The sequence below is a fragment of the Giraffa tippelskirchi genome, chromosome 8, assembly GCF_054371585.1.
Source record: "Giraffa tippelskirchi isolate mGirTip1 chromosome 8, T2T-mGirTip1v1.2.pri, whole genome shotgun sequence".
Lineage (NCBI taxonomy): Eukaryota > Metazoa > Chordata > Mammalia > Artiodactyla > Giraffidae > Giraffa > Giraffa tippelskirchi.
Window position 1 is genome coordinate 123249114 of NC_137282.1, and position 23829 is coordinate 123272942.

Here is a 23829-nt window from a genome sequence, read left to right on the forward strand (position 1 = left end):
AAATCCTGAAAGTTGATGCTGTGAAAGTGCTGCACTTAATATGCCAGCAAATATGGAAAACTCAGCAGTGGCCACAGGACTAGAAAAGGTCAGTTTTTATCCCAATCCCAAAGAAAGGCAATGCCAAAGAATGCTCAAACTACCACACAATTGCACTCATTCACACACTAGTAAAGTAATGCTCAAAATTCTCCAAGCCAGGTTTCAGCAATACGTGAACCGTGAACTTCCAGATGATAAATCTGGTTTTAGAAAAGGCAGAGGAACCAGAGATTAAATTGCCAACATCCACTGGATCATCGAAAAAGCAAGAGAGTTCCAGAAAAACATCTATTTCTGCTTTATTGACTCTGCCAATCCTTTGACTATGTGGATCACAATAAACTGTGGAAAATTTTGAAAGAGATGGGCATACCAGATCACCTGACCTGCCTATTGAGAAATCTGTATGCAGGTCGGGAAGCAACAGTTAGAACTGGACATGGAACAACATACTGGTTCCAAAAAGGAAAAGGAGTACGTCAAGGCTGTATATTGTCACCCTGCTTATTTAACTTCTATGCAGAGTACACCATGAGAAACGCTGGGCTGGATGAAGCATAAGCTGGAATCAAGATTGCCGGGAGAAATATCAGTAACCTCAGATATGCAGATGACACCACCCTTATGACAGAAAGTGAAGAGGAACTAAAAAGCCTCTTGATGAAAGTGAAAGAGGAGAGTGAAAAAGTTGGCTTAAAGCTCAACATTCAGAAAACTAAGATCATGGCATCTGGTCCCATCACTTCATGGCAAATAGGTGGGGAAACAGTGGCAACAGTGGCTGACTTTATTTTTCTGGGCTCCAAAATCACTACAGATGGTGACTGCAGCCATGAAATTAAAAGACGCTTACTCCTTGGAAGGAAAGTTATGACCAACCTAGATAGCATATTAAAAAGCAAAGACATTACTTTGCCAACAAAGGTCCATCTAGTCAAGGCTATGCCTCTCCAGTGGTCATGTATGGATGTGAGAGTTGGACCATTAAGCAGGCTGAGCACCAAAGAATTGATGCTTTTGAACTATGGTGTTGGAGAAGACTCTTGAGAGTCCCTTGGACTGCAAGGAGATCCAACCAGTCCATCCTAAAGGAGATCAGTCCTGGGTGTTCATTGGAAGGACTGATGTTGAAGCTGAAACTCCAATACTTTGGCCACCTGATGTGAAGACTGACTCATTGGAAAAGACCCTGATGCTGGGAAGGATTGGGGGCAGGAGGAGAAGGGGACGACAGAGGATGAGATGGTTGGATGGCATCACCAACTCGATGGACATGGGTTTGGGTGGACTCAGGGAGTTGGTGATGGACAGGGAGTCTTGGCGTGCTGCGGTTCACGGGGTCGCAAAGAGTCGGACACGACTGAGCAACTGAACTGAACTGAGCTGATGGTTTTTGTTCTGTTCTGTTCTGTTCTGTCTTGCTCTTTGCATCTCAACCAGGGATTGAATCCTGGCCCTTGGCAGTGAAAGTAGGCAGTCCTAACCACTGGGATGCCAGCAAACTCCCTTTAAGGTCTTCTTTTGAAATCATGTTATATTGAAAAAAGAAAAAGCCTACCACCAATAGAAAAGATTGCTTTCAAACACCACAAAATTGGCAAAAACAGTCAATTGACCCTTGTATTTGAATAATAATGAGCATGTGCCTGTTTGCTCGAAATGCTTTCTAAACACTGAAATTTTTCAAAAGAACCCAAGGTGTGGATTTTAAACATAAGTGAGAGATCCTGGGACATAGAGTGTCCCATTTGGGACAGAGAGCCCTGGCCACACTTGCAGATCACAGCTCCAGGTGAGACGGACGGTGGCGGCCTGGTCTTCCATCCCACTCCCTCCTACACAATCGTGGCAGCTTCCACAACAGATTGTGGCTTTTCATTCTTGAACAAGAAACCATTGATCAAGGATATTGTCACATTTGTCAAATTTAAGGACTAAATACCCAAAATGACCAGACCCTTGACCATCTTTGCTGTGAATCCCTGAATCTGCATTAACAACAGAGTGATAATGTCAATGTTCTTTGTTAAAACACCAAGAAATCTGGCCTCCACTCTGCCTGCTTCCCTGAGCTCAGACAGTAAAGCATCTGCCTGCAATGCAGGAGACCTGAATTCAATCCCTGGGTCAAGAAGAGGCCCTGGAGAAGGGAATGGCAACCCACTCCAGTATTCTTGCCTGGAGAATTCCACGGACAGGGGAGCCTGGCAAGCTACAGTCCATGGTGTTCCAGAGTCAGACACGACTGAGTGACTAACACTTTCACTTTCACACTTTGCCTGCAAAGGAAGAAAGAAGCACCAAAGTCATCTCTTTGGTAATTCTTGCAACTTTAGGTAAAAATTTAACATAAAGTAGCAAAACACACCACTTCACATACATCTGAATCTCTTTGGTTCCACGGCCAATATACCATTCCTGGCCACCTCGCCTCACATTTTTGGGTTAAGTGAGGCTTGTCTTTTTCCCTGCTTCTCTTTGTTCTCATCTATTCCACACTCGTTACTATGCTAAATTCCCTATAATGCCTGTCATCTTTAGCATTTGGGTCACTTGAAATACTGGACTGGCAAAAGTTCATTTGAGTTTTTCTGTACCATGGAAAAGCCAAACAAATTTTGTGGCCAATCCAACACTTCTAAGTATTAGTTGAGACTGGACTTGACCTATTTGCTCAATCATTCTCTCCAGTGTAACTATCCCTTGGCTGCTGCTGCTGCTGCTAAGTCGCTTCAGTCGTGTCCGACTCTGTGCGACCCCATAGACGGCAGCCCACCAGGCTCCACCGTCCCTGGGATTCTCCAGGCAAGAAAACTGGAGTGGGTTGCCATTTCCTTCTCCAGTGCGTGAAAGGGAAAAGTGAAAGTGAAGTCGCTCTGTCGTGTCCGACTCTTAGCGACCCCATGGACTGTAGCCTACCAGGCTCCTCCGTCCATGGGATTTTCCAGGCAAGAGTACTGGAAAATCCCATGGCAATGGCACCCAACTCCAGTACTCTTTTGCCTGGAAAATCCCCTGGACGGAGGAGCCTGGCAGGCTTCAGTCCATGGGGTCGCTAAGAGTCAGACGCGACTGAGTGACTTCACTTCCACTTTTCCCTTTCACGCGCTGGAGAAGGAAATGGCAACCCACTCCAGTATTCTTGCCCGGAGAATCCCAGGGATGGCAGAGCCTGGTGGGCTGCCGTCTATGGGGTCGCACAGAGTCGGACACGACTGAAGCGACTTAGCAGCAACAGCAGCAGCAGTAACTAATCATTAGCAGGCATCCTATTCCCTAAGCCTAAAAGATTCCAGTCCCTCTCTGTACTAGATACCTTTCTCTGTCCTGGCTCTAGTAGCTGGGTCTCCTGGTTCAGTTAGCTTTATACAGAGGTGAGTGGAGAATATACTTAGTATCAAAAAAAAAAAAAATTATAGGGCTGTATGCCAGCAAACTTGGAAAACTCAGCAGTGGCCACAGGACTGGAAAAGGTTTTCATCCCAATCCCAAAGAAGGGCAATGCCAAAGAATGTTTGAACTTCCACACAATTGCAGTCATTTCACATGCTAGAAACGTAATGCTCAAAACCTTGCAAGCTAGCCTCCAACAGTATGTGAAGCGCGAACTTCCAGATGTTCAAGATGGATTTGGAAAAGGCAGAGGAACCAGAGATCAAATTGCCAACATCCACAGTACCATAGAAAAAGTAAAAGAATTCCAGAAAAACATCTATTTCTTCTTCATTGACTACACTAAAGCCTTTGACTGTGTGGATCAGAACAAACTGTGGAAAAAGAGATGGGAATACAGACCATCTTACCTGCCTCCTGAGAAATCTGTGTGTAGGTCAAGAAGCAACAGTTAGAACGGGACATGGAACAACAGACTGGTTCAAAATTGGGAAAGGAGTACATCAAGGCTGTACATTGTCACCTTGCTTATTTAACTTACATGCAGAGTACATCATGAGAAACGCTGGGCTGGATGAAGCACAAGCTGGAATCAAGACTGCCGGAGAAATATCAATAACCTCAGATATGCAGATGACACCACCTTAATGGTAGAAATGGACAAGGAAATGGCAAACCACTCCAGCATTCTTGCCTGGAGAATCTCACGAACAGAGGAGGCTGGCAGGCTACAATTCATGGAGCCGCAAAGAGTCAGACACAACTGAGTGACTAACACAACACAATGGCAGAAAATGAAGAGGAACTAAAGAGCCTCTTGATGAAGGTGAAAGAAGAGAGTGAAAAAACTGGCTTGAAATTCAACATCCAAAAAACAAAGGTCATGGAATCAGGTTCCATCACTTCATGGCTAATAGATAGGTAAGCAATGGAAACAGTGATAGACAATAGACTTTATTTTCTTGGGCTCCAAAATTACTGTGGGCATGACTGCAGCCATGAAATTAAAAGACACTTGCTCCTTGAAAGGAAAGGTATGATAAACCTAGACAGTGTATTAAAAAGCAGAGACATCACTTTTATGACAAAGGTCCATTTAGTCAAAGCTATGGTTTTTCCAGTAGTCATGTATGTTTATAAGAGTTTGACCATAAAGGCTGAGCGCCAAAGAATTCATGCTTTCAAACTGTGGTGCTGGAGAAGACTCTTGAGAGTCCCTTGGACTGCAAGGAGATCAAACCAGTCAATCCTAAAGGAAATCAACCCTGAATATTCATTGGAAGGACTGATGCTGAAGCTGAAGCTCCAACACTTTGGCCACCTGATGCAAAGAGCTGACTCACTGGAAAAGACCCTGATGCTGGGAAAGATTAAAGGCAAGAGGAGAAGGGGAAGACAGAGGATGAGAGGTTTGGATGGCATCACGGAATCAATGGACAAGAGTTTGAGCAAGCTCCGGGAGATGGTGAAGGACAGGGAGGCCTGGCAGGCTACAGTCCACAGGGTTGTGAAGAGTTGGACGTGACTTAGAAAGTGAACAATAACAACAAGCGGAGCAGCTTTCCTTAGAGAGGGTTGAGCGTTGGCAAAAATAAAAACACATGGAATATGGACACCAAGCAGGGGAGGAGGGGTGGAATGGATTGGAAGATTAGAACTGACATATATACACTGCATGCGTGCGTCACTTCAAACATGTCCAGCTCTTTGCGATGCTATGGACTGTAGACCACCAGGCTGCTCTACCTATGGGACTCTCCAGGCAAGAATAGTGGAGTAGGTTGCCATGCCCTCCTCCAGGACATCTTCCCTACCAGGGTATCAAACCTGCAACTCTCATGTCTCTTACGCCCCCTACATTGGCAGGCAGGTTCTTTACCAGCAGTGCCATCTGGGAAGCCCCATATATACACTACTTTGTATAAAATAAATAACTAATAAGAACATACTGTATAGAACAGTGAACTCTACTCAATGTTCTGTGATGACGTAAATGGAAAGGAAATATAAAAAGAATATATATATATATATATATATATATGATTCACTTTGCTGTACAGCAGAAAGTAACACAACACTGTAAAGCAACTATACTCCAATAAAAATTTTTTTTAATTATTTAAAAAAGCTGGAATAAACCTAAATGCTGAGATAAGTGTTATGTAGATATTGAACCTAGCATGACAGGCTGAGCTTCTTCAATTCAGCTCAGTTTCTCCAAACTGATCTTTTAAATTCATTACATTTTAACTAGCCACCATAGAGACTAGGTTAAAAACTCATTCATTGAAAACAACATTTTTACTTTAAAACAAATACAAACCCATCATGGAGTAAAACTGCAAAATTCACATTTTTAAGATAAAATTAAGACATTTTGTAAAAATGTCCAACCAGAGGAGACAACATTAGGCTACACAAAATATTTGAGGGTCCTTGTTCCCAGTCCTCTGACTTGAGAGGAACTAGCAAGAAGCAGCCCTGGGTGCAAAGGTGTAGGGGTGTTGTAGGAAAAGGGGTGTGGGGGCTCCACTGGCAGAGATCTCAGAGCACACGGGAGAAAGTGTCTGAGTCCCGAGACCTTTGCCGACCGTCTGGACTGAACACGCATAACCGGCTCTAAGTCTTTGCAGATGACACGTGTCCCCTGTCGCATGCCCTGCTCCTTTCCTATTCATTGTCCCTTCCCTACTTGCCAGAGCTGCTAAGGGATGATGTGATGAGGACGATTGTGATGGTTACTTTTATGCGCCAGCTAATCTGGGCTAAGGAATGTCCAGGTAACTGGGAAACATTATTTCTGGGTGTGTCCGCCAGGGTATTTTTGGAGGAGATTAGCATTTGAATCCCATGACTGAAGAAAGATCTGCCCGCATGCCTCTGAACAGGCATCCTCCAACCCTCTGAGAGTCCCAGTAGGACAAAAAGTCAAAGCGTGGGTGAATCGTCTTCCTCTCTTGGTATAGATTTTTAAATGTTTTTAATTTTTAAAATTTTACACAATTTTAAAGGTCACTTTCCAGTCACAGTTATTACAAAACATTGCCTCTGTTCCCCATGTGGTACAGTACCTCCCTGAGCCTATCTACACCCAGGAGCTTCTGCCCCCCACCCCCTACCCCTGTATTGCCTCACCACCACTCCCACCCGCACTGGGTATAGTCTCTAGTTCGTTCTCTCTATCTGTGAGTTTGCTTCTTTTTGGTTTTATTCACTAGTTTGGCGTATTTTTTAGATTCCACATGTAAGCTATTATGATACAGTGTTTCTCTCTCTCTGAATTGTCTCTTTTTGAGCCCTGCCTTCTAACCTTGGGGTTCCTAGTTTTGGGGCTTTCAGACTTGGACTGAATTATGCTACTGGCTTTCCTGGTTCTCCAGCTTGCAGACAGTCTATCATGGCATATCTCAGCCTCCATAACCATAAATGCCGTAATAAATTTCCTCTCATAGATCTATATTTAGACATACTTAGATATCCTGTTGGTTCTATTTCTCTGGAGAACCCTGACTAATACAATCACAATGATGATGATGATTTTGGATAGAGATTCCTACCTTTCCAGATTTCAAAGCATTGTGATATACATTACAAATACACGTGTGTGTATATATATATTCACACACAGACAACTGGGTTGGCCAAAAAGTTAGTTCAGGTTTTTCCATTATGAAAAATATATCTATATATGTTACATATATATATACATATATATATATACACACACATTACCTATATTTTATACCTATATATATTGTACATATCATCATGGTATATCTTAGCAGTTGTCATGTCCGATTTACAGAGGAGGAACTTTATCCTAACTGTGTGTGTATTAGTCATTCAGTCACGTCCAACTCTTGTGACCCCATGGACTGTATTCCGCCAGGCTCATCGGTCCATGGGGATTCTCTAGGCAAGAATACTGAAGTGGGTTGCTATGCCCATCTCCAGGGAATCTTCCCAACCCAGGGACTGAACCTGGGTCTCCTGCATTGCAGGCAGATTCTTTACTGTCTAAGCCACCAGGGAAGCCCTTACCCTAACTAATAAATGAGAAAATGGAAGGAGAATGTTTTAGCAAGTTTCAACAAGAAAGTCGCAACAACAAAAACGTCCCTGGTCAGGGTGGAGTCTTGTGAGGTCTGCCGCTGTTGATTCTCAGACTTTGCAGCTCCTCCATTCTCTGTTTCCTCACCATGTTTAATTTATATCACAGAATACTTGTTTACAGATATTTTGTAGATGTTCCTATGTAAGTTCACATTTTGTCCCCAACTAAACTATGACTTTCGGTTGATAATCTCAGTTACTATATCATTCAATTTTCTGCCTACTGTTGTCACAGACAGTCATGACTTTAAAGAAGAGTAATTTGTTCAGGATTCTAAAACCAGTTGCTAGGGAAACAAGCTAAAACTTCAGCCATTAATCTGTAAGTAAATTTACTGTAATCCCAAAAAAGAAGGAAGAAGAAGAGGAAGGACATGGGAGGGATGGAGAGGGGGCGGAGGAGGAGGAAGGGGTGGAGGGGAGACAGCGGGGGGGGGGGGGAGCAGGAGAAAGCTGACAGTGGCCATTGCTCCACCCTCATACACATCCTTAGAAACGCGCGTGCGCGCGCGCGCACACACCCACACCCACACACACACCCACACCCACACACACACACACACACAAATACCTTAGGTAATGGGAGGAATTTGGTCCAAGCAGTATTTATGGCATTGAAGGAAACTGTCAGTTCCTTATTTACAGGGCTTCCCTGGTGGCTCAGATGGTAAAGCATCTGCCTGCAGCACTGGAGACCCGGGTTTGATCCCTGGATCGGGAAGATCCCCTGGAGAAGGAAACAGCAACCCACTCCAGTACTCTTGTCTGGAAAATCCCAAGGATGGAGGAGCCTGGTCAGCTACGGTCCATGGGGTTGCAAAGAGTCGGACATGACTGAGTGACTTCTCTCTCTCTTTCTATTTACAGAAAGGATACGTGGAGGCTAAGCAATAGACAATCAAACTGTTGAGAAATAAAGTGACTTATTTCCCAGGGGACCCTGCTGTTCGTCTGACCAGCATTAATTCCTCTCTTCCCAAGAAGAACCATGATATGGTGAAGCTCTTTCCTCCACAAATCAGGTGAATTGGGGAAAATCAATCTGATTTTACAGAAAAAGCCTAATTTCTAAGCTAGTGGTTTTTCACTAGGTGGTACCACCCTCCTAGTGGAATTCGGAAATGTGTGAAAGTGTTTTTGGGTCATCACAACTTCGCGCACTTCGAGCATTTTGTGTCCCTGGGAATCTAAATCAGCCGAAATGAAAAGGACGGCATAAAAAATTATACTCCCCCAATGCCAACAGTGGGCCTGTTGGAAAATGCTGCTTTCAACAAACCAGTAGTTAATTATTCTGACAATGGCAAAAATTCTTGAATAGACACAACCAATGATACACACACGGCAAATACACACATGAAAAGATGTTTGACATCCTTAGTTATTAGGGATGCAAGACAAAACCATGATGAGATTTCAGTACATACCTATTAGAATGGCTATAACAAAAAATGTTGAAAATACAGGAGGTAAAATACAGGTAAGATACAGAGCAACTGGAATGCTCACATACTACAGGTGGAAATGCAAAACAGTGTTGGTACTCTCAGAAAACAGTGTGGAGTTTCTTATAGGGTAAAAATACACTTCCATGACCCCAAAGTCCTCTCCTAGTTATTCACTCTAGACAAATGAAGGCTCAGGCCCACACAAAAACCTGTACAGTAATGTATGTAATGGCTCTGTTCATAATAGACCCAAACCAGAAACAACTCAAACGTCCTTCAGCGGGTGAAGGGTTAAACAAATCATGGCACATCCATGCAATGGAATCTTCCTCCACAATAAAGAAACAAAGTATTGATCTAGGGAGGTGTGCAACAGCCTGGATGGAACTCTAAGGCATTGAACTGCTGAGCTTAGTCACTCAGTCACGTCCAACCCTCTGTGACCCCCTGGACTGTAGCCCGCCAGGCTCCTCTGTCCGTGGGGCTTCTCCAGGCAAGAATACTGGAGTGGGTTGCCATGCCCTCCTCCAGTCTACGGAATTATGCTCTGTGAAAAAAAGCCAGTCTCAAAAGGTTATATACTGTAAGATTCTAGTGACATAAATGTCTCAAAAATACAGAAAAAAAGAGACATACTTTTGGAGAATAGATCAGTATTTGCCAGGGATGAGGAGAAAGGGGAAAGATATAACTACAAAAGGATCATTTTGAAATTGCATATTGTGTCTCCACAACGGACTTTTTTTAAGATGATTGAACTGTTCTGTACTCTGATCATAGTATATACACATACTTACACATGCGTTAAAATGTATAGAACTGTACATTTTTTAAAAGTTGATTATGTGGTATGTTACTCCAAAAATAAAATTTTAAATGAGATCAATAATTAATTACCAGATATATTTATTCACTGGCTTTCTCCTTCGTAGCAGGGTTCTCAACAACAAATAAAAGTTATTTCAGTTCAGTTCAGTTCAGTTCATTTCAGTCGCTCAGTCATGTCCGACTCTTTGCGACCCCATGAATTGCAGCACGCCAGGCCTCTCTGTCCATCACCAACTCCTGGAGTCTACCCAAACCCATGTTCATCGAGTCAGTGATGCCATCCAACCATCTCATCCTCTGTCGTCCCCTTCTCCTCCCACCCCCAATCCTACCCAGCATTAGGGTCTTTTCCAATGAGTCATCCCTTCGCATGAGGTGGCCAAAGTATTGGAGTTTCAGCTTCAACATCAGACCTTCCAATGAACACCCAGGATTGATCTCTTTTAGGATGGATTGATTGGATCTCCTTGCAGTCCAAGGGACTCTCAAGAGTCTTCTCCAACACCACAGCTCAAAAGCATCAATTCTGCGGTGCTCAGCTTTCTTCATCATCCAACTCTCACATCCATACATGACCACTGGAAAAACCATAGCCTTGACTAGATGGACTTTTGTTGGCAAAAAGTTATTTAGCAAAGGATAAATGTACATGTTAGAAAGTAATAGTGCATAAAAGAGAGAGAGAGAAATCACTAGGAGATTTCAGTGGGGAGAAGTCATTTCTGGATAAAATTGGATAAGAAATCACTTCTGAATAAGATGAGGATGGGTCAAAGGTAGCCTGGATCTTAAAGGATTGGTAGATTTTTACATTTCTTTCCTTTTATTGTTAACAGTATTAGTAATACAAAAGTAGTATATGCCCGGTAACACATTTCAACAATACAGAAGGGGAAAGCTAACTAGTAAAAGACACATACAGTTACTATTAATCCCACACCCCAGGGTAACCGCTGTTAACTTGGACACAGCTTGGTTTATATCCTCCCATTTTCCTATGTATGCACAAATGTTAAATAGATACAATTCACTGACCAGACTGAACTCAGTAGAGTTCATGAAATGATTTTATTTTTCTCCAATACCTGTAACTGTGCTATCAGATTGCTCTGTATCATCCCTTAAAAACAGCTTGAGAGGATTCCACAGCTTTGTGGTACCTTTCAGCCACTAACGTTAAGTCTATTTAAAGCAGCAGTTTGTGGGGTGGGGGGGAAGAAGTATTAGCCTAAAATGATCTCAAGCAATACACAGCATGCCCAGGATTTGAATAAAATTGCAAAAAATGAAAGAGAAAAACATCTGTCTAGTTTAATATTATCTTACACTTTTGATGTTGAATATGCATGTTTAGCTACATTAATAATTTATGAGTAGACTTTTGATTATTTCATCTATGTCCCTAAAGATCTACATATTCAAATTTGCCCAATACTCAAGGGTGTCCCTATCAGAAAAATGGAGAGTCACCTTCCATTCAAGTTCACTCTATGTCAAACATATTTACAAATGGAGATTTTGGTTTTATTTTTTAATAATAATAATGTCTTAAAAATAATAATGTCTTTTTTCCTTATTTATCAATATATCACTTACGAGTTATCAGAGCAATTAGATCTATCTTCTTTTTTTTAATGACATAACTTAGCTAACCAGTCTCACATTGACAAGCATTTAGATTGTTTCCGATTTTTGCCATTACAAAATATTGTCACATGAAAGGTGGATGTACCTTGTGCATTAGGTTCCTAGGGCTGCGGGAACGAATTACCATAAACTTGGTGACTTAAAACAACAGGAATCAGGACTTCTCTGGAGTCCAGTGGTTAGGACTCTGCCTTCCAATGCAGGGGATCTGGGTTCAATTCCTGGTCATGGAATTAAGATCCCACACGCCACATGGTGCAGCCAACAAATAAATAATAAACAAATAAAACTCTTTTTTAAAAAAAAGATTGTTTAAAAAAACCAGCAATACATTCTCTCACAGTTCTGGAGGCCAGAAGTCCAAAATCAAGTAGTTGGCAGAAGGATGTGGGAGAATCCTTGCCTTTTCTGGCTTCAGGTGATCCAGATGTTCCTTGATTTCTTAGCCGCTCACCCCAAGCTGCTCCTGCATGTCTGTCTTCTTCACTTCTCTCAGGACATTTGTCCTTGGATTGAGTCCATCCTAACTTAGAAGGATCTCATCTTGAGATTCTTTATTGCACCCACAAAGACTCTTCAAACAAGATCACATTCACAGGTTCCGTCTGGTCAAACTCTTTTTGTTTTTTGGCTGCGTTGGGTCCTCACTGTGGCTCGGGCTCCTCTTGTCGTGCAGCACAGGCTCTCGAGTGTGCAGGCTCAGTAGTTGCCAGCACGGGCTTAGTTGCCCCGCCGCGTGTGGGACCTTAGTTCTCCAACCAGGGATCAAACCCACATCCCCTGCATTGGAAGGAGGATTCTCAACCACTGGACCACCAGGGGAGCCCCCGGTCACATCTTCTGACAGTCTGTGCACCTCACGACACCTTGTGACATGTGAACACAGAGTCTGTAAGATCTTGCTGTGTGTGCATTTAGTATTGAAATCACGTCTGACTCTTTTGCGACCCCATGGACTGTAGCCCACCAGGCTGCCCTGTTCATGGGATTTCCCAGGCAAGAATACTGGAGTAGGTTGCCATTCCCTTCTCCAGGGGATATTCCTGACCCAGGGATCAAACTGGAGGTTCCTACTGCATCTCCTGCACTGCACATGGATTCCTTGCCACTAAGCTATGGGGGAAGAGAAGGGCCCCACCTAGATTACAAGGTGTTTATACCCAAATTGTGATAGACACCACACGCCCTGGATATTCTTGGCCTCTTTCATGTTTGCTGATTTAAAAAAAGGTTGAAGTGGTGCCTTGTTTTCATTTGTAATTCTTTGGCAATTAATGAGAATAAGCATATTTATTCTCATTAAAGATGAACATTCTCACGAGTGTTTTCTTTCTTCATCTGGCTTATGTTCTTTATTTTTTTGCTGTGATTTTTTAATTTTGCTCACTGATTTACAATTTCTCCTGTTTGATAGGATTTGGGTATATAAAGGAGAAAGAAGTGGGCATTTTAAAATCTGGCCTCTCCTTCCTTCTGGAGGTTCTGGGTGTGAAAAGCTCAGGTCTGGAGTTTGGGTGAGGGGCAACGGCTCACACTGTGGGAGCCCAGGTCAGGACCCTGGTTGCCAGATCTAAGATGGGTCAGTCAGTGGGTTTGTCTGTCTCTTCTGTTGATACCCAGATGAAGCAGGGCTCAATCAGTGGTCCCTCTCCAGTAAGCAGTATGGTGAAGGTGAAGGTGAAGGTAGTTCAGTCATGTCCGACTCTTTGCGACTCCATGGACTTAGTCCATGGAATTCTCCAGGCCAGGATACTGGAGTAGGTAGCCTTTTCCTTCTCCAGGGGATCTTCCCAACCCAGGGATCAAACCCAGGTCTCCCACATTGCAGGCAGATTCTTTACCAGCTGAGCCACCAGGGAAGTCCAAGAATACTGGAGTGGGCAGCCTATCCCTTCTCCAGCATATCTTCCCGACGCAGGAATTGAACCAGGGTCTCCTGCATTGAAGACAGATTCTTTACCAACTGAGCTATCAGGGAAGCCCTCATTAACCAGTATACACGATGGCTGAAGACATAGGCGCTGAGCCAAACATGCTTCAAGGAGGGAACATGCTAGCTCCACACTGTGCTGCTTTGGACAGTCAGCCTTGGACAGTTGCAAAATGATAAATATATAGAAATAAGATGTTGAGAACCCTTTGCACCTGTTTTTCTGTAGGGAATGCCCTCCCACTCCCACTTCCTCCTCAGGGAGTGTCAGCTCCCGAGAGAGGCTTTTCTGAGTGTTTCTGAGTAGCCCACACTCACTCTCTGGCCCCCAGCCATCTCCATTCCTTCTTGCTGTTTTATTTTCTTTTTCCATTTATTGTTACCTACCATTACGTTGTTTATTCATTTGTTGGATGGCTGCTGTCAGCTCTCTCACCACCCTCCCCTATAATGCTGGCCCCGTGAAGGTTCAGCATTGGTCGTGTTGGTCCAACTGGTCCAATTGGTCATGGCTACTCCTGTATCCTCAGTACCTAGAATGATGCCTGACCCACAGTAGAGACCTAAAGGACATTTCAAGTAGTTATTAAAGTAGATGAATGAATGGCTGATGAATAGCAAATGTAAGTAGTGTAAGTAGCCTTGCACACAGTAAGTGCTCAAAAATGACACTGAGAAGCAATATCTAAACCTCTGGGATTCCACTTGTTACCGAACCAGATGGGTCCACTCACCAGCAAACAATAAAGTCAATCTACAAACACCAAGTTGCAGTGAAGGAAAGTGCAGTGTTTCTTGCAGGTGTCAAGCAAGGAGTCCAGGGCAGCTAGTGCTCAAAACACCCAAACTCCTCGATGGGTTTCAGCAAAGCATTTTCAAAGGCCAGGTGAGAGAGGGGTGTCCCAGGGTATGTGATCAGCTTGTGCACAATTCTGATGGTGAGGTAACAGGGAAGGGTCACAGGTGTTCACACTCTCAATCCTTAGGGGGCTATATGCTCATGATCATCAAGTAGTTAATTTCTTCTACTTGGTGGGGATTTTAGCATCTATGAGGCTTCCTGGGTGGCTCAGACAATAAAGAATCTGCCTGCAATGCAGCGTACCTGGGTTCCATCCCTGGGTCAGGAAGATCCCCTGGAGAAGAGAATGGCAACCCACTCCAGTATTCTTGCCTGGGAAATCCTATGGACAGAGAAGCCTGGCAGGTTACAGTCCATGGGTCACAAAGAGTCAGATACGACCGTGCAACTAACACTTTCACAATGACTTAGCGTCTGTAGTACAACTCAGGAAATGTGCATCAGATATATTATCTGGCTACTTCAGAAAAGAGCTACAGCAAAGGGGTTGAGCCTCATAGGGTCCTGCATGGCTACATGCTTGTTAAATTAAAGAAACAAGGAGGTCGTTATACTGAGTGGCTTCAACCTGCCTTAGTAGCCCCTGTAAGCAAACCAAACCTAAGACTGAAATGCCTCAAGGTTGAGAAATCAAAACCCAAGGACCACCAATCACAAACAGCCAACTTGACTTTCTCGAATTATGGGGGGGCTTAAGTCACAGGCCAGCAGGACATCTCCTCCCTCTGCTTCCCCTTCTTTTCCATAAAACTCTTCCCCAGCTCCTGTCAGTGGACAGCTCCCAACAACTTCCTGTTTGATGCTGCCCAATTCAATGGACTTATGTTCAAATAAAACTCTTAACGTAACATTTTTAGTATGCTTTGCCTTATCTTTTTTTATGTATTTACATGTTTATGTATAGTGGGTCTTTTAGTTTCTCCTTATTTCTAAATAATGCATGTGTCCATTAGTTGCTCAGTCATGTCTGACTCTTTGTGACTCCATGACTTAGTCCATGAAATTCTCCAGGCAAGAATACTGGAGTGAGTTGCCATTTCCTTCTCCAGAGGATCTTCCTGACCGAGGAGTCAAACCTGGGACTCCCGCATTGCAGTCAGATTCTTTACTGACTGAGCCACCAGGGTTTGTAAAAGGAAATTTTGTGTGTGTGTGTGTATTGGAGTGGCTTCCCTGGACTTCCCTGGTGGCTCAGAGGTTAAAGCGTCTGCCTCCAATGTGGGAGACCTGGGTTCGATCCCTGGGTTGGGAAGATCCCCTGGAGAAGGAAATGGCAAACCACTCCAGTATTCTTGCCTGGAGAATCCCATGGACGGAGGAGCCTGGTAGGCTACAGTCCACGGGGTCGCAAAGAGTCGGACATGACTGAGTGACTTCCCTTTCCTTTCCCTGGTGGCTCAGATGGTAAAGAATCTGCTTGCAATGCAGGAGACCCAGGTTCAATCCCTGGGTCAGGAAGATCCCCTGGAGAAGGGAATGGATACTCCAGTATTTTTGTTGAAGAATTCCCTGAGAGGAGCCTGGCGGGCTACAGTCCACGTGGTTGCAAAGAGGTAGACACGACTGAGTGGCTAACACTTTCACTTTCACTTTTCATAGCTGATTAACAATGTTGTGATAGTTTCCAGTAACAGTAAAAGGACTCACTTGATTTTTTTAATGTAATTTTTTTTTCTTCTCCATCCTGAACCCCCCTCCCACCCCCCTCCCCATCCCATCCCTCAGGTAATTTATTTATTTTCATTGGAGGCTAATTACTTTCCAATATTGTGGTGGCTTTTGCCATACATTGACGTGAATCAGCCACGGGTATGCATGTGTCCCCCCAGCATACTATATTCAGCACAAAACTAGACCTTGCTAACAAGTGCCTGAGCTGTCAAGTCCTCTTGCGGGTCAATGTCTGTGTTTGCTTTGTCAATGTCACTGTCTTATTTTTAAATATTCTAGGGACCCTAAAGGGAAGAACTCTGTAGCCATGATTTGGTTTGGGTCTAGAAATGGTTAATATTTTAGTGTGGCTGTTCACCAGTTCACCCACAACTCACTATAACACAGAACACACTCTGTATGTCTTACATTACTTCTATTCTTTTAACTTCATTTTAGAGTTCATTTTACAGGGTGGGGGCTGGGGGAAATGAGTAAAGGTGGCCAAAAGGTACAAACTTACAGTTATATGTTCTGAGGAGGAAATGCAGAGCATGATGAATATTTTTTTAAAAAAATGAAAGAAGACTGGGAGATTTAAGGATGGGATTTAAATACAGGGCTCTTTATTTTCTCATCTTTTCTGTTTAGATCTTGGAGTAAGCCTGCATAATACAGTTTCACACATGGGGCCACCATCCATCTACTCATTTTAAACCACTGGGGTCACAGGTCAGCACCACACCAAAGAGAATTTTATTTTTTATAACTTTTAAAAAATTTTGTATTTTACATTGCAGTATAGCTGATTTACAACATTGTATTAGTATCAGGTGTACAGCAAAGTGATTCAGGGATACATATACATATATCCATTCCTTTTGGATTCTTTCCCCATTTAGGTTATTACAGAATATTGAGTAGAATTCCCTGTGCTACACAGTAGGTCCTTGTTGATGACATGCTTTATATATACTAGTGTGTGTGTTCAATTCTCTTGTCAGTGAACTTTCTAATTTGTGTTTTTGTCACCGACAGCCACTCCTTCAAACCTGAGAGACACACAACTGTCTACACCGCAGCCCAAGAACTTTCCCTTTGGAAGGAAAAGCAGTCTGGCTTCAAGATCTGTCTTGGCCATTAACGCACTTCAGTAACATTCACCTACTTAAAATCCAACCTATTTATTCCTCTTGAGTTATTTTATTTGTGCTTGTTTGTTTTTAAATGGCAGCTCCCAGCATGATTTTCAGACGAGAATGATTTAAAGTCCATAAAATGTCATTACATGGTACCACTTCCTCCAACAAATTACCCAGGAAACTAAGATGCAAGTCAAACTCAAACCACTTACACTTTTTCCATAACATGATCAAAATGATAGAAACACCAGTTTCCAAAGATTTCCTACAATTTTGCTCATCCTCTTTATTAGTGAAACATTTATTGTTCAAAAATCTAAAGCATGACTACCTTTAAAAATGCATTAAATTGGTTTTACAGATTTTTACGGTTATTACGCCTTTTCCATTCCAAATAGAGATAAATTTTCCAATAGTAATTTCTATGATGGGACTGGTCTTTTTCAGATTCTCTCCAAGTAGAGTTGTGATAAAACATTCATCTCAACTTTAATCATGGATTTATTAATGAAAATTCCTCCAAAAGAACATTCTGAACACCCAGTATATTACAATTTCTCAGTTACCACTCATACCACATCCAGTTCCATAAGAGAAAAAGAAATCTCAGATTCTTAGGGAAGAGAAAGCAAGGCCGCGACAAGGTAAAACTGTGACAGTGGGGGCTTCCCTGGTGGTCCAAGGCTTCGCCTTCCAATGCAGAGGGTACAGGTTCGATTCCTGGTCAGGGAACTAAGAGTCCATATGACTTGCAGCCAAAAAGCCAAAATATAAAAAACAGAAGTAATGTTGTAACAAATACAACAAAGACTTTAAAAATGGTCCACATCAAAAAGTATCTTGTAAAAATGTGACAATGCATGTAAAATCCCAAGGACTAAGCTTATCCCATGATACATGCTCAAGATCTTTTATTGGTTTTTATTCTAATTCCCTAATGTGAAAAGTAAACAGACCTTCTTACATACGTGATAAGAATGATAAAATGGAAAAAAATTTGAAAGTTTGTATGTAACAAAGACTGATTTGTTTGCTGAGTAAGAAAATAAGGATCCTAAAAGAAGCAAGAGAATAAGACATAGTTCACCCTCAGAAGTCACAGTTCAGCAATGCTAAAAACAAAGTAAAGTTCACTAAACCTTTCTAAAGACATCTGAAAGCAGAGACAAAAATTCCAGAAAGCATGATTGTCCATTGGGACTTCATGGATAAATAATTGTTTTTTTTAAAGATTCATCATCATGTTATAAGTAGAAAGAAAAATTTAAAACCAAAAAAAAAGGGGGGGGAAAGATGTACTCTTCCCCATAAAAAATAAATAAATTGAATAAACAAATTATTTTATGAAGGCGATTACTTTGTTATTATTTTTCTCATTTACTCTAGAGTGAGTAATACTTGTCACGCTTGTCACAGACAAGCAATAATCCACAAACCATTTTTGGCAGCCAGTCTTCTAGAAAACACCATGAATGAATGAGAGACTTCTGAGATCTGCATTCTTTACTCAAGGACCTCCAATTCATCCTGCCATACATAAGAGAAAACCTCACTGTGAAACCAGTAACCTTCACTTAGACTGGAGTCAGAGCAGAAAATAAGTCTGCTGATAGCTTATCAGAGGGAATTTGCAACAGCCTAGTATGTATCGCGGGCTTCCCAGGTAGTGTTAGTGGTAAAGAACCCACCTACCAATGCAGGAGACATAAGAAACATGGGTTCGATCCCTGGGTCCAGAAGATCCCTGGAGGAGGGCATGGCAACCCACTCCAATATTCTTGCCCGGAGAATCCCATGGACAGAGGAGCCTGGTGGGCCACAGACCATAGGGTCACAAAGAGTTGGACACAACTGAAGCGACTTACCACGCACACACGCAGTATGTATCGTATGGGCACTCAGGCCACATGTCAGGACCACAGCTGACCCTAACAGAATTCTGAGGGGCAGGAGAGTCAGGGAAGGCATAAATAAGAATTTTCTGAACACCATAACCTTGATCTAGGTGTATTATCTCCCGTTAAATCATAAAAATATCGTCAATTGATACTAGTGGTGTTGTTCAGTCGCTCAGTCGTGTCCGACTCTTTGTGACCCCATGGACTGCAGCACGCCAGGCTTCCCTGTCCATCACCAGCTCCAGGATCTTACTCAAACTCACGTCCATTGAGTCGGTGATACCACCCAGCCATCTCATCCTCTGTTGTCCCCTTCTCCTCCTGCCCTCAATCTTTCCCAGCATCAGGATCTTTTCTAGTGAGTCAGTTCTTCGCATCAGGTAGCCAAAGTATTGGAGCTTCAACATCAGTCCTTCCAATGAATATTCAGGACTGATCTCCTTTAGGATGGACGGGTTGGATCTCCTTGTAGTCCTAGGGACTCTCAAGAGTCTTCTCCAACACCACAGTTCAAAAGTATGACTTCTTTGGCACTCAGCCTTCTTAATGGTCCAACTCTCACATCCATACATGACTACTGGAAAAACCATAGCCTTGACTAGATGGACCTTTGTCGGCAAAGTAATGTCTCTGCTTTTTAATACGCTGTCTAGGTTTGTCATAGCTTTTCTTTCAAGGGGCAAGCATCTTTTAATTTCATGTCTGCAGTCACCATCTGCAGTGATTTTGTAGCCCAAGAAGATAAAGTTTGTCACCGTTTCCATTGTTTCCCCAACCCACTTCAGTATTCTTTCCTGAGGAATCCCCATGGACAGATGAGCCTGGCACACTGCAGTCCATGGGATCATGAAAGTCGGACACAACTGAAGCGACAGAACATGCATGCACACGTATATATTTATACATATATATATACACATATCTTTCTCATATTCTTTTACATTATGGTTTATCACAGGATATTGAATATAGCTCCCTGTGCTGTATCGTGAGACGTTGCTATCCATCCATCTTAGACATAATAGTTTGTATCTGCTAATCCCAGACTCCCAATCCTTCCCTTCCCCATCCACCTCCCCTTTGGCAACCACAGGACTGTTCTCTATGTCTGTGAATCTATTTCTGTTTTGTAGATAGGTTCATTTGTGTTGTACATTAGATTCCACATATAAGTGACTGCCCAAACTTTTTGCTTACTCTTTGCCTTGTGCATCAACCAAGGACAAGACCAGTAAGAATCACAAATGTTTACTATGCCCTTGTGACTCTCAAAAGGTAATACTGAGGAAACATTTTTCCACCTTTACTGAGGCATAATTGACAAATAACACTGTAGAATATTTGAAGTGTACAATGTGATGACTTAATACAGGTATACTTTGTGAAACAATTCCCCCCATCAACCTGATTAACACCTCCAGCACCTCACCTATTTACCTTTCTTCCCTTTGGTGAAAACATTGACGTTTTACTCATAGCAAATTCCAACTAGGACACCATGTTATTAACCATAACACCACATTACACATTAGATTCTCAGATCTTATTCATCTTATAATTGAAAGTTTGCCCCCTTTCACCAATCTCTCCCTATTTCCCCTTCCATCAGCGCCTGGAAACCACTCTACTATTCTCTTGGAAGAACATTGGAAAGTCCTGGGATGACCCTCAGGTTCCCAAGAGGATGTGTGTGTTTCTCTCCCATCCCTAACACTCCAACAACAAAGCATCAATTTCCACTCTGCGGTCACTAGGTATCATATTGGAGATCTCTCTTCCCTCATCCCTCTTTCCAGGACAGTCACATGACAGAAAAAACAGTTTTCACTGTGTTCAGTCAATATATTTGAGTCTACTTATAACAGCTACTTAGACTAAGCTCCTAGTACAAGTTAGTTAGCCTAGTAATTTTTCCATTAAAATTTAGCAACTGGCTGGAATTACAGGGAAATAGGTGTCAATATTTTCACATGTGTTATTTCTATCAATAACTTTTGTTATGAGGGCTCTTATTACCTTCATTTCATAGACAAGGATTCTGATATTTAAAGAAGTTAATAAACTTGCCAAGATTATAAGCTAATGCACTTGACAAGGTTAAATGCCCCAGGTATGCCCATGGGAGCCAGGAGTGACGCCTGGTGACGTCAAGCCAGGACCCTTCACCCCTGTACATACAATCCCTCTGGCCCTAAGTTACACCAGGCTAAGCCAACTCAACTATTCCCGGAGATAAACTGGCATTTTTTAAACCAATAAACTATTCTCTTTTTTGGCAGTTTTTAAATCTTTGCCCAATATTTCTATATTGCCAATTTTTTTTACTTTTAAAAAATTTATTTTTAACTGAAGGAAAATTGCTTCCCAATGCTGTGTTGGTTTCTGCCATCCACCAACGCTAATCAGCCATAATTATACACATGTCATCTCCCTCTGGAGCCTCCCTCCCCTTCTCTCCCCCCAGCCCCCTAGGTTATTACAGAGCGCCAGGCTGGGCTCCCTGAGCTATACAGCAACTGCTCACCAGCTATATGAGAGGTGTGTGGGGGCCTCATAACATAGCTCGTATTTTCTATAGATCTATGCTGTTACAAGCACACTTTCAGTGACTAAATATATTTGGGCAAGTGTCATTCACCATGGTAAAAACCCCAGAAGCATTTGAATCTTCCCCTTTCTGCAGGTGAGGCATGAAATCAAGGCATGATGTCTCCATCAGAACTTCCAAGAATCTAAGTTCTACCCTCCCAGAATGTTATAGAATCACATTAATCAAAACTGGAAGGAACCTCATATGATCCAGTCCAATATTTTCTTTTTACCCTGAGGACACTGACACCCAGGGAAATGAAGTAACTTGTCCCAGCCATGCCTAAACTGATGGTATAGCTTTCCTCATTCTTCCTGAAATTCTACTCAGCTTCACTCAGAGAATGCTGCTGCTGCTGCTAAGTCGCTTCAGTCGTGTCCGACTCTGTGCGACCCCATAGACGGCAGCCCACCAGGCTCCGCCGTCCCTGGGATTCTCCGGGCAAGAATACTGGAGTGGGTTGCCATTTCCTTCTCCAGTGCATGAAAGGGAAAAGTGAAAGTGAAGTCGCTCAGTCGTGTCCGACTCTTAGTGACCCCATTGACTGTAGCCTACCAGGCTCATCCCTCCATGGGATTTTCCAGGCAAGAGTACTGGAGTGGGGTGCCATTGCCTTCTCCGCACTCAGAGAATGACAAGAGGCCAAAGAGAAGAGCACCATGTCCTGTTCCCTGATAACCTCATGACAAGATGTATGATGCTGGGGGGGTGGGAGGCGGGGACAGTACCATTTACACCTTTGAACAAAATGCTTCCACACCTTTGAATAAAGTGATATAATATTCTATCCACTGGGAAACTGATGAAACTATAGCCATCTGTTTATGTCCCTTCTCTTTTTCTTATTAGATTCATTTCACAGGTAAAATTTACCAACATTTAGGAAACCTGGGCTGAGTTCTCCCTTTCTTTTCACGGTCAAGGGCATCAGCTATACCAGCAGCTCTGCAGCCCTGAAGCAGTGCCACGAAAGAGCCTCTCCTTCTCTCTCCCTCTCTCACTCCCTCTCTCTCTCTCTCTCTCTCACACACACACACACACACACACACACGATACCCTGATACACAAAAAGGAAAGCTAAGTACATACTCTTAAAAAAAAAAAATCTCAGGAAGTAAATTCAGGTTGTCCTTTTGCTAAGAACAGAAGCAAATGACATTTGTCTGTTAGAGAAAACTTTTGACTTTTCAAGAGTCATCCCTGACCTCTGGAATCATTGATTCCCAGATCTCTCTGCAGGAGTAAGTTAAATACCAGCTGCCCGCGTGCCCTAGTTTGTCTGGGACAGTCCTGGTTAGTGCCTGTTGTCATAAAGTAATTATTAATCATACCCCTTTTACCCTCAAAAAGGTCCCTGTTTGAATAATAAAGCACATCAGTTCAGTTCAGTTCAGTCACTCAGTCGTGTCCCACTCTTTGCAACCCCATGAACTGCAGCACGCCAGGCCTTTCTGTCCATTACCAACTCCCAGAGTCTACCCAAACCCATGTCCATCGAGTCAATGATGCCATCCAACCATCACATCCTCTGTCGTCCCCTTCTCCTCCTGCCCCCAATCCTACCCAGCATTAGGGCTTTTCCAATGAGTCAACTCTTCGCATGAGGTGGCCAAAGTATTGGAGTTTCAGCTTCAACATCAGTCCTTCCAATGAACACCCAGGATTGATCTCCCTTAGGATGGATTGATTGGATCTCCTTGCAGTCCAAGGGACTCTCAAGAGTCTTCTCCAACACCACAGTTCAAAAGCATCAATTCTGCGGCACTCAGCCTTCTTCACCGTCCAACTCTCACATCCATACATGACCACTGGAAAAACCACAGCCTTGACTAGACAGACTTTTGTTGGCAAAGTAATGTCTCTGCTTTTAAATACGCTATCTAGGTTGGCCATAACCTTCCTTCCAAGGAAAGCACATCATCACCTGGTCAAACAAGAATTTTAAAAATCTGTCCATCACATAAAGAACCCTGATTCTTACAAATAAATGCAAATAGTACCATAGAGGAAACTAAAATGGATGGTCATAAAAACAAGATGCTTCCCATGAAACTATCTTTTTATTCTTCAAAGTTATAAAATTTCAGGTAGAAGTCGATCTCAAAGTAAGTTCTTATAAAGTTCAGATTTGCAAAATACTGAAAACGCCTCACTCAGAAAATATTTCCCATCATCTTTCTAAAACAGTAACCTTGTCCACCTGAATCTTTAAGCAAACTGATGTTTCGCTCCACCATGCTCAGTGTTTCTGTAGGAGTATTATTTGTTATTTGGACCCAAACACTC

General features: G+C 42.7%; 1 protein-coding gene and 2 long non-coding RNA genes across 51 annotated transcripts in view; 1 reads left to right on the forward strand and 2 right to left on the reverse strand.

The window, feature by feature from the left end:
* MLIP (muscular LMNA interacting protein) overlaps positions 1-23829 on the reverse strand; it is a 277308-nt gene that overhangs the window by 224217 nt on the left and 29262 nt on the right. The window contains exon 3 of one of the 49 annotated variants that reach the window (XM_081519798.1): positions 18748-18863. The exons of the other annotated variants lie outside the window; for them this stretch is intronic. Coding sequence (XP_081375924.1) covers positions 18748-18813 — 66 coding nt within the window. The 5' untranslated portion in view covers positions 18814-18863. The remainder of the gene's footprint in view (positions 1-18747; positions 18864-23829) is intronic. 49 annotated transcript variants of the gene reach the window in all.
* On the reverse strand, positions 11445-17557 carry LOC145517425 (uncharacterized). The gene is made up of 4 exons (XR_014062033.1): positions 15793-17557; positions 14602-15593; positions 12280-12476; positions 11445-11679 (listed from the first exon to the last, which is right to left on the reverse strand). It is a non-coding gene; the product is annotated as an uncharacterized LOC145517425 (long non-coding RNA).
* Positions 12817-17624, forward strand: LOC145517426 (uncharacterized). The gene is made up of 2 exons (XR_014062034.1): positions 12817-14510; positions 15701-17624. It is a non-coding gene; the product is annotated as an uncharacterized LOC145517426 (long non-coding RNA).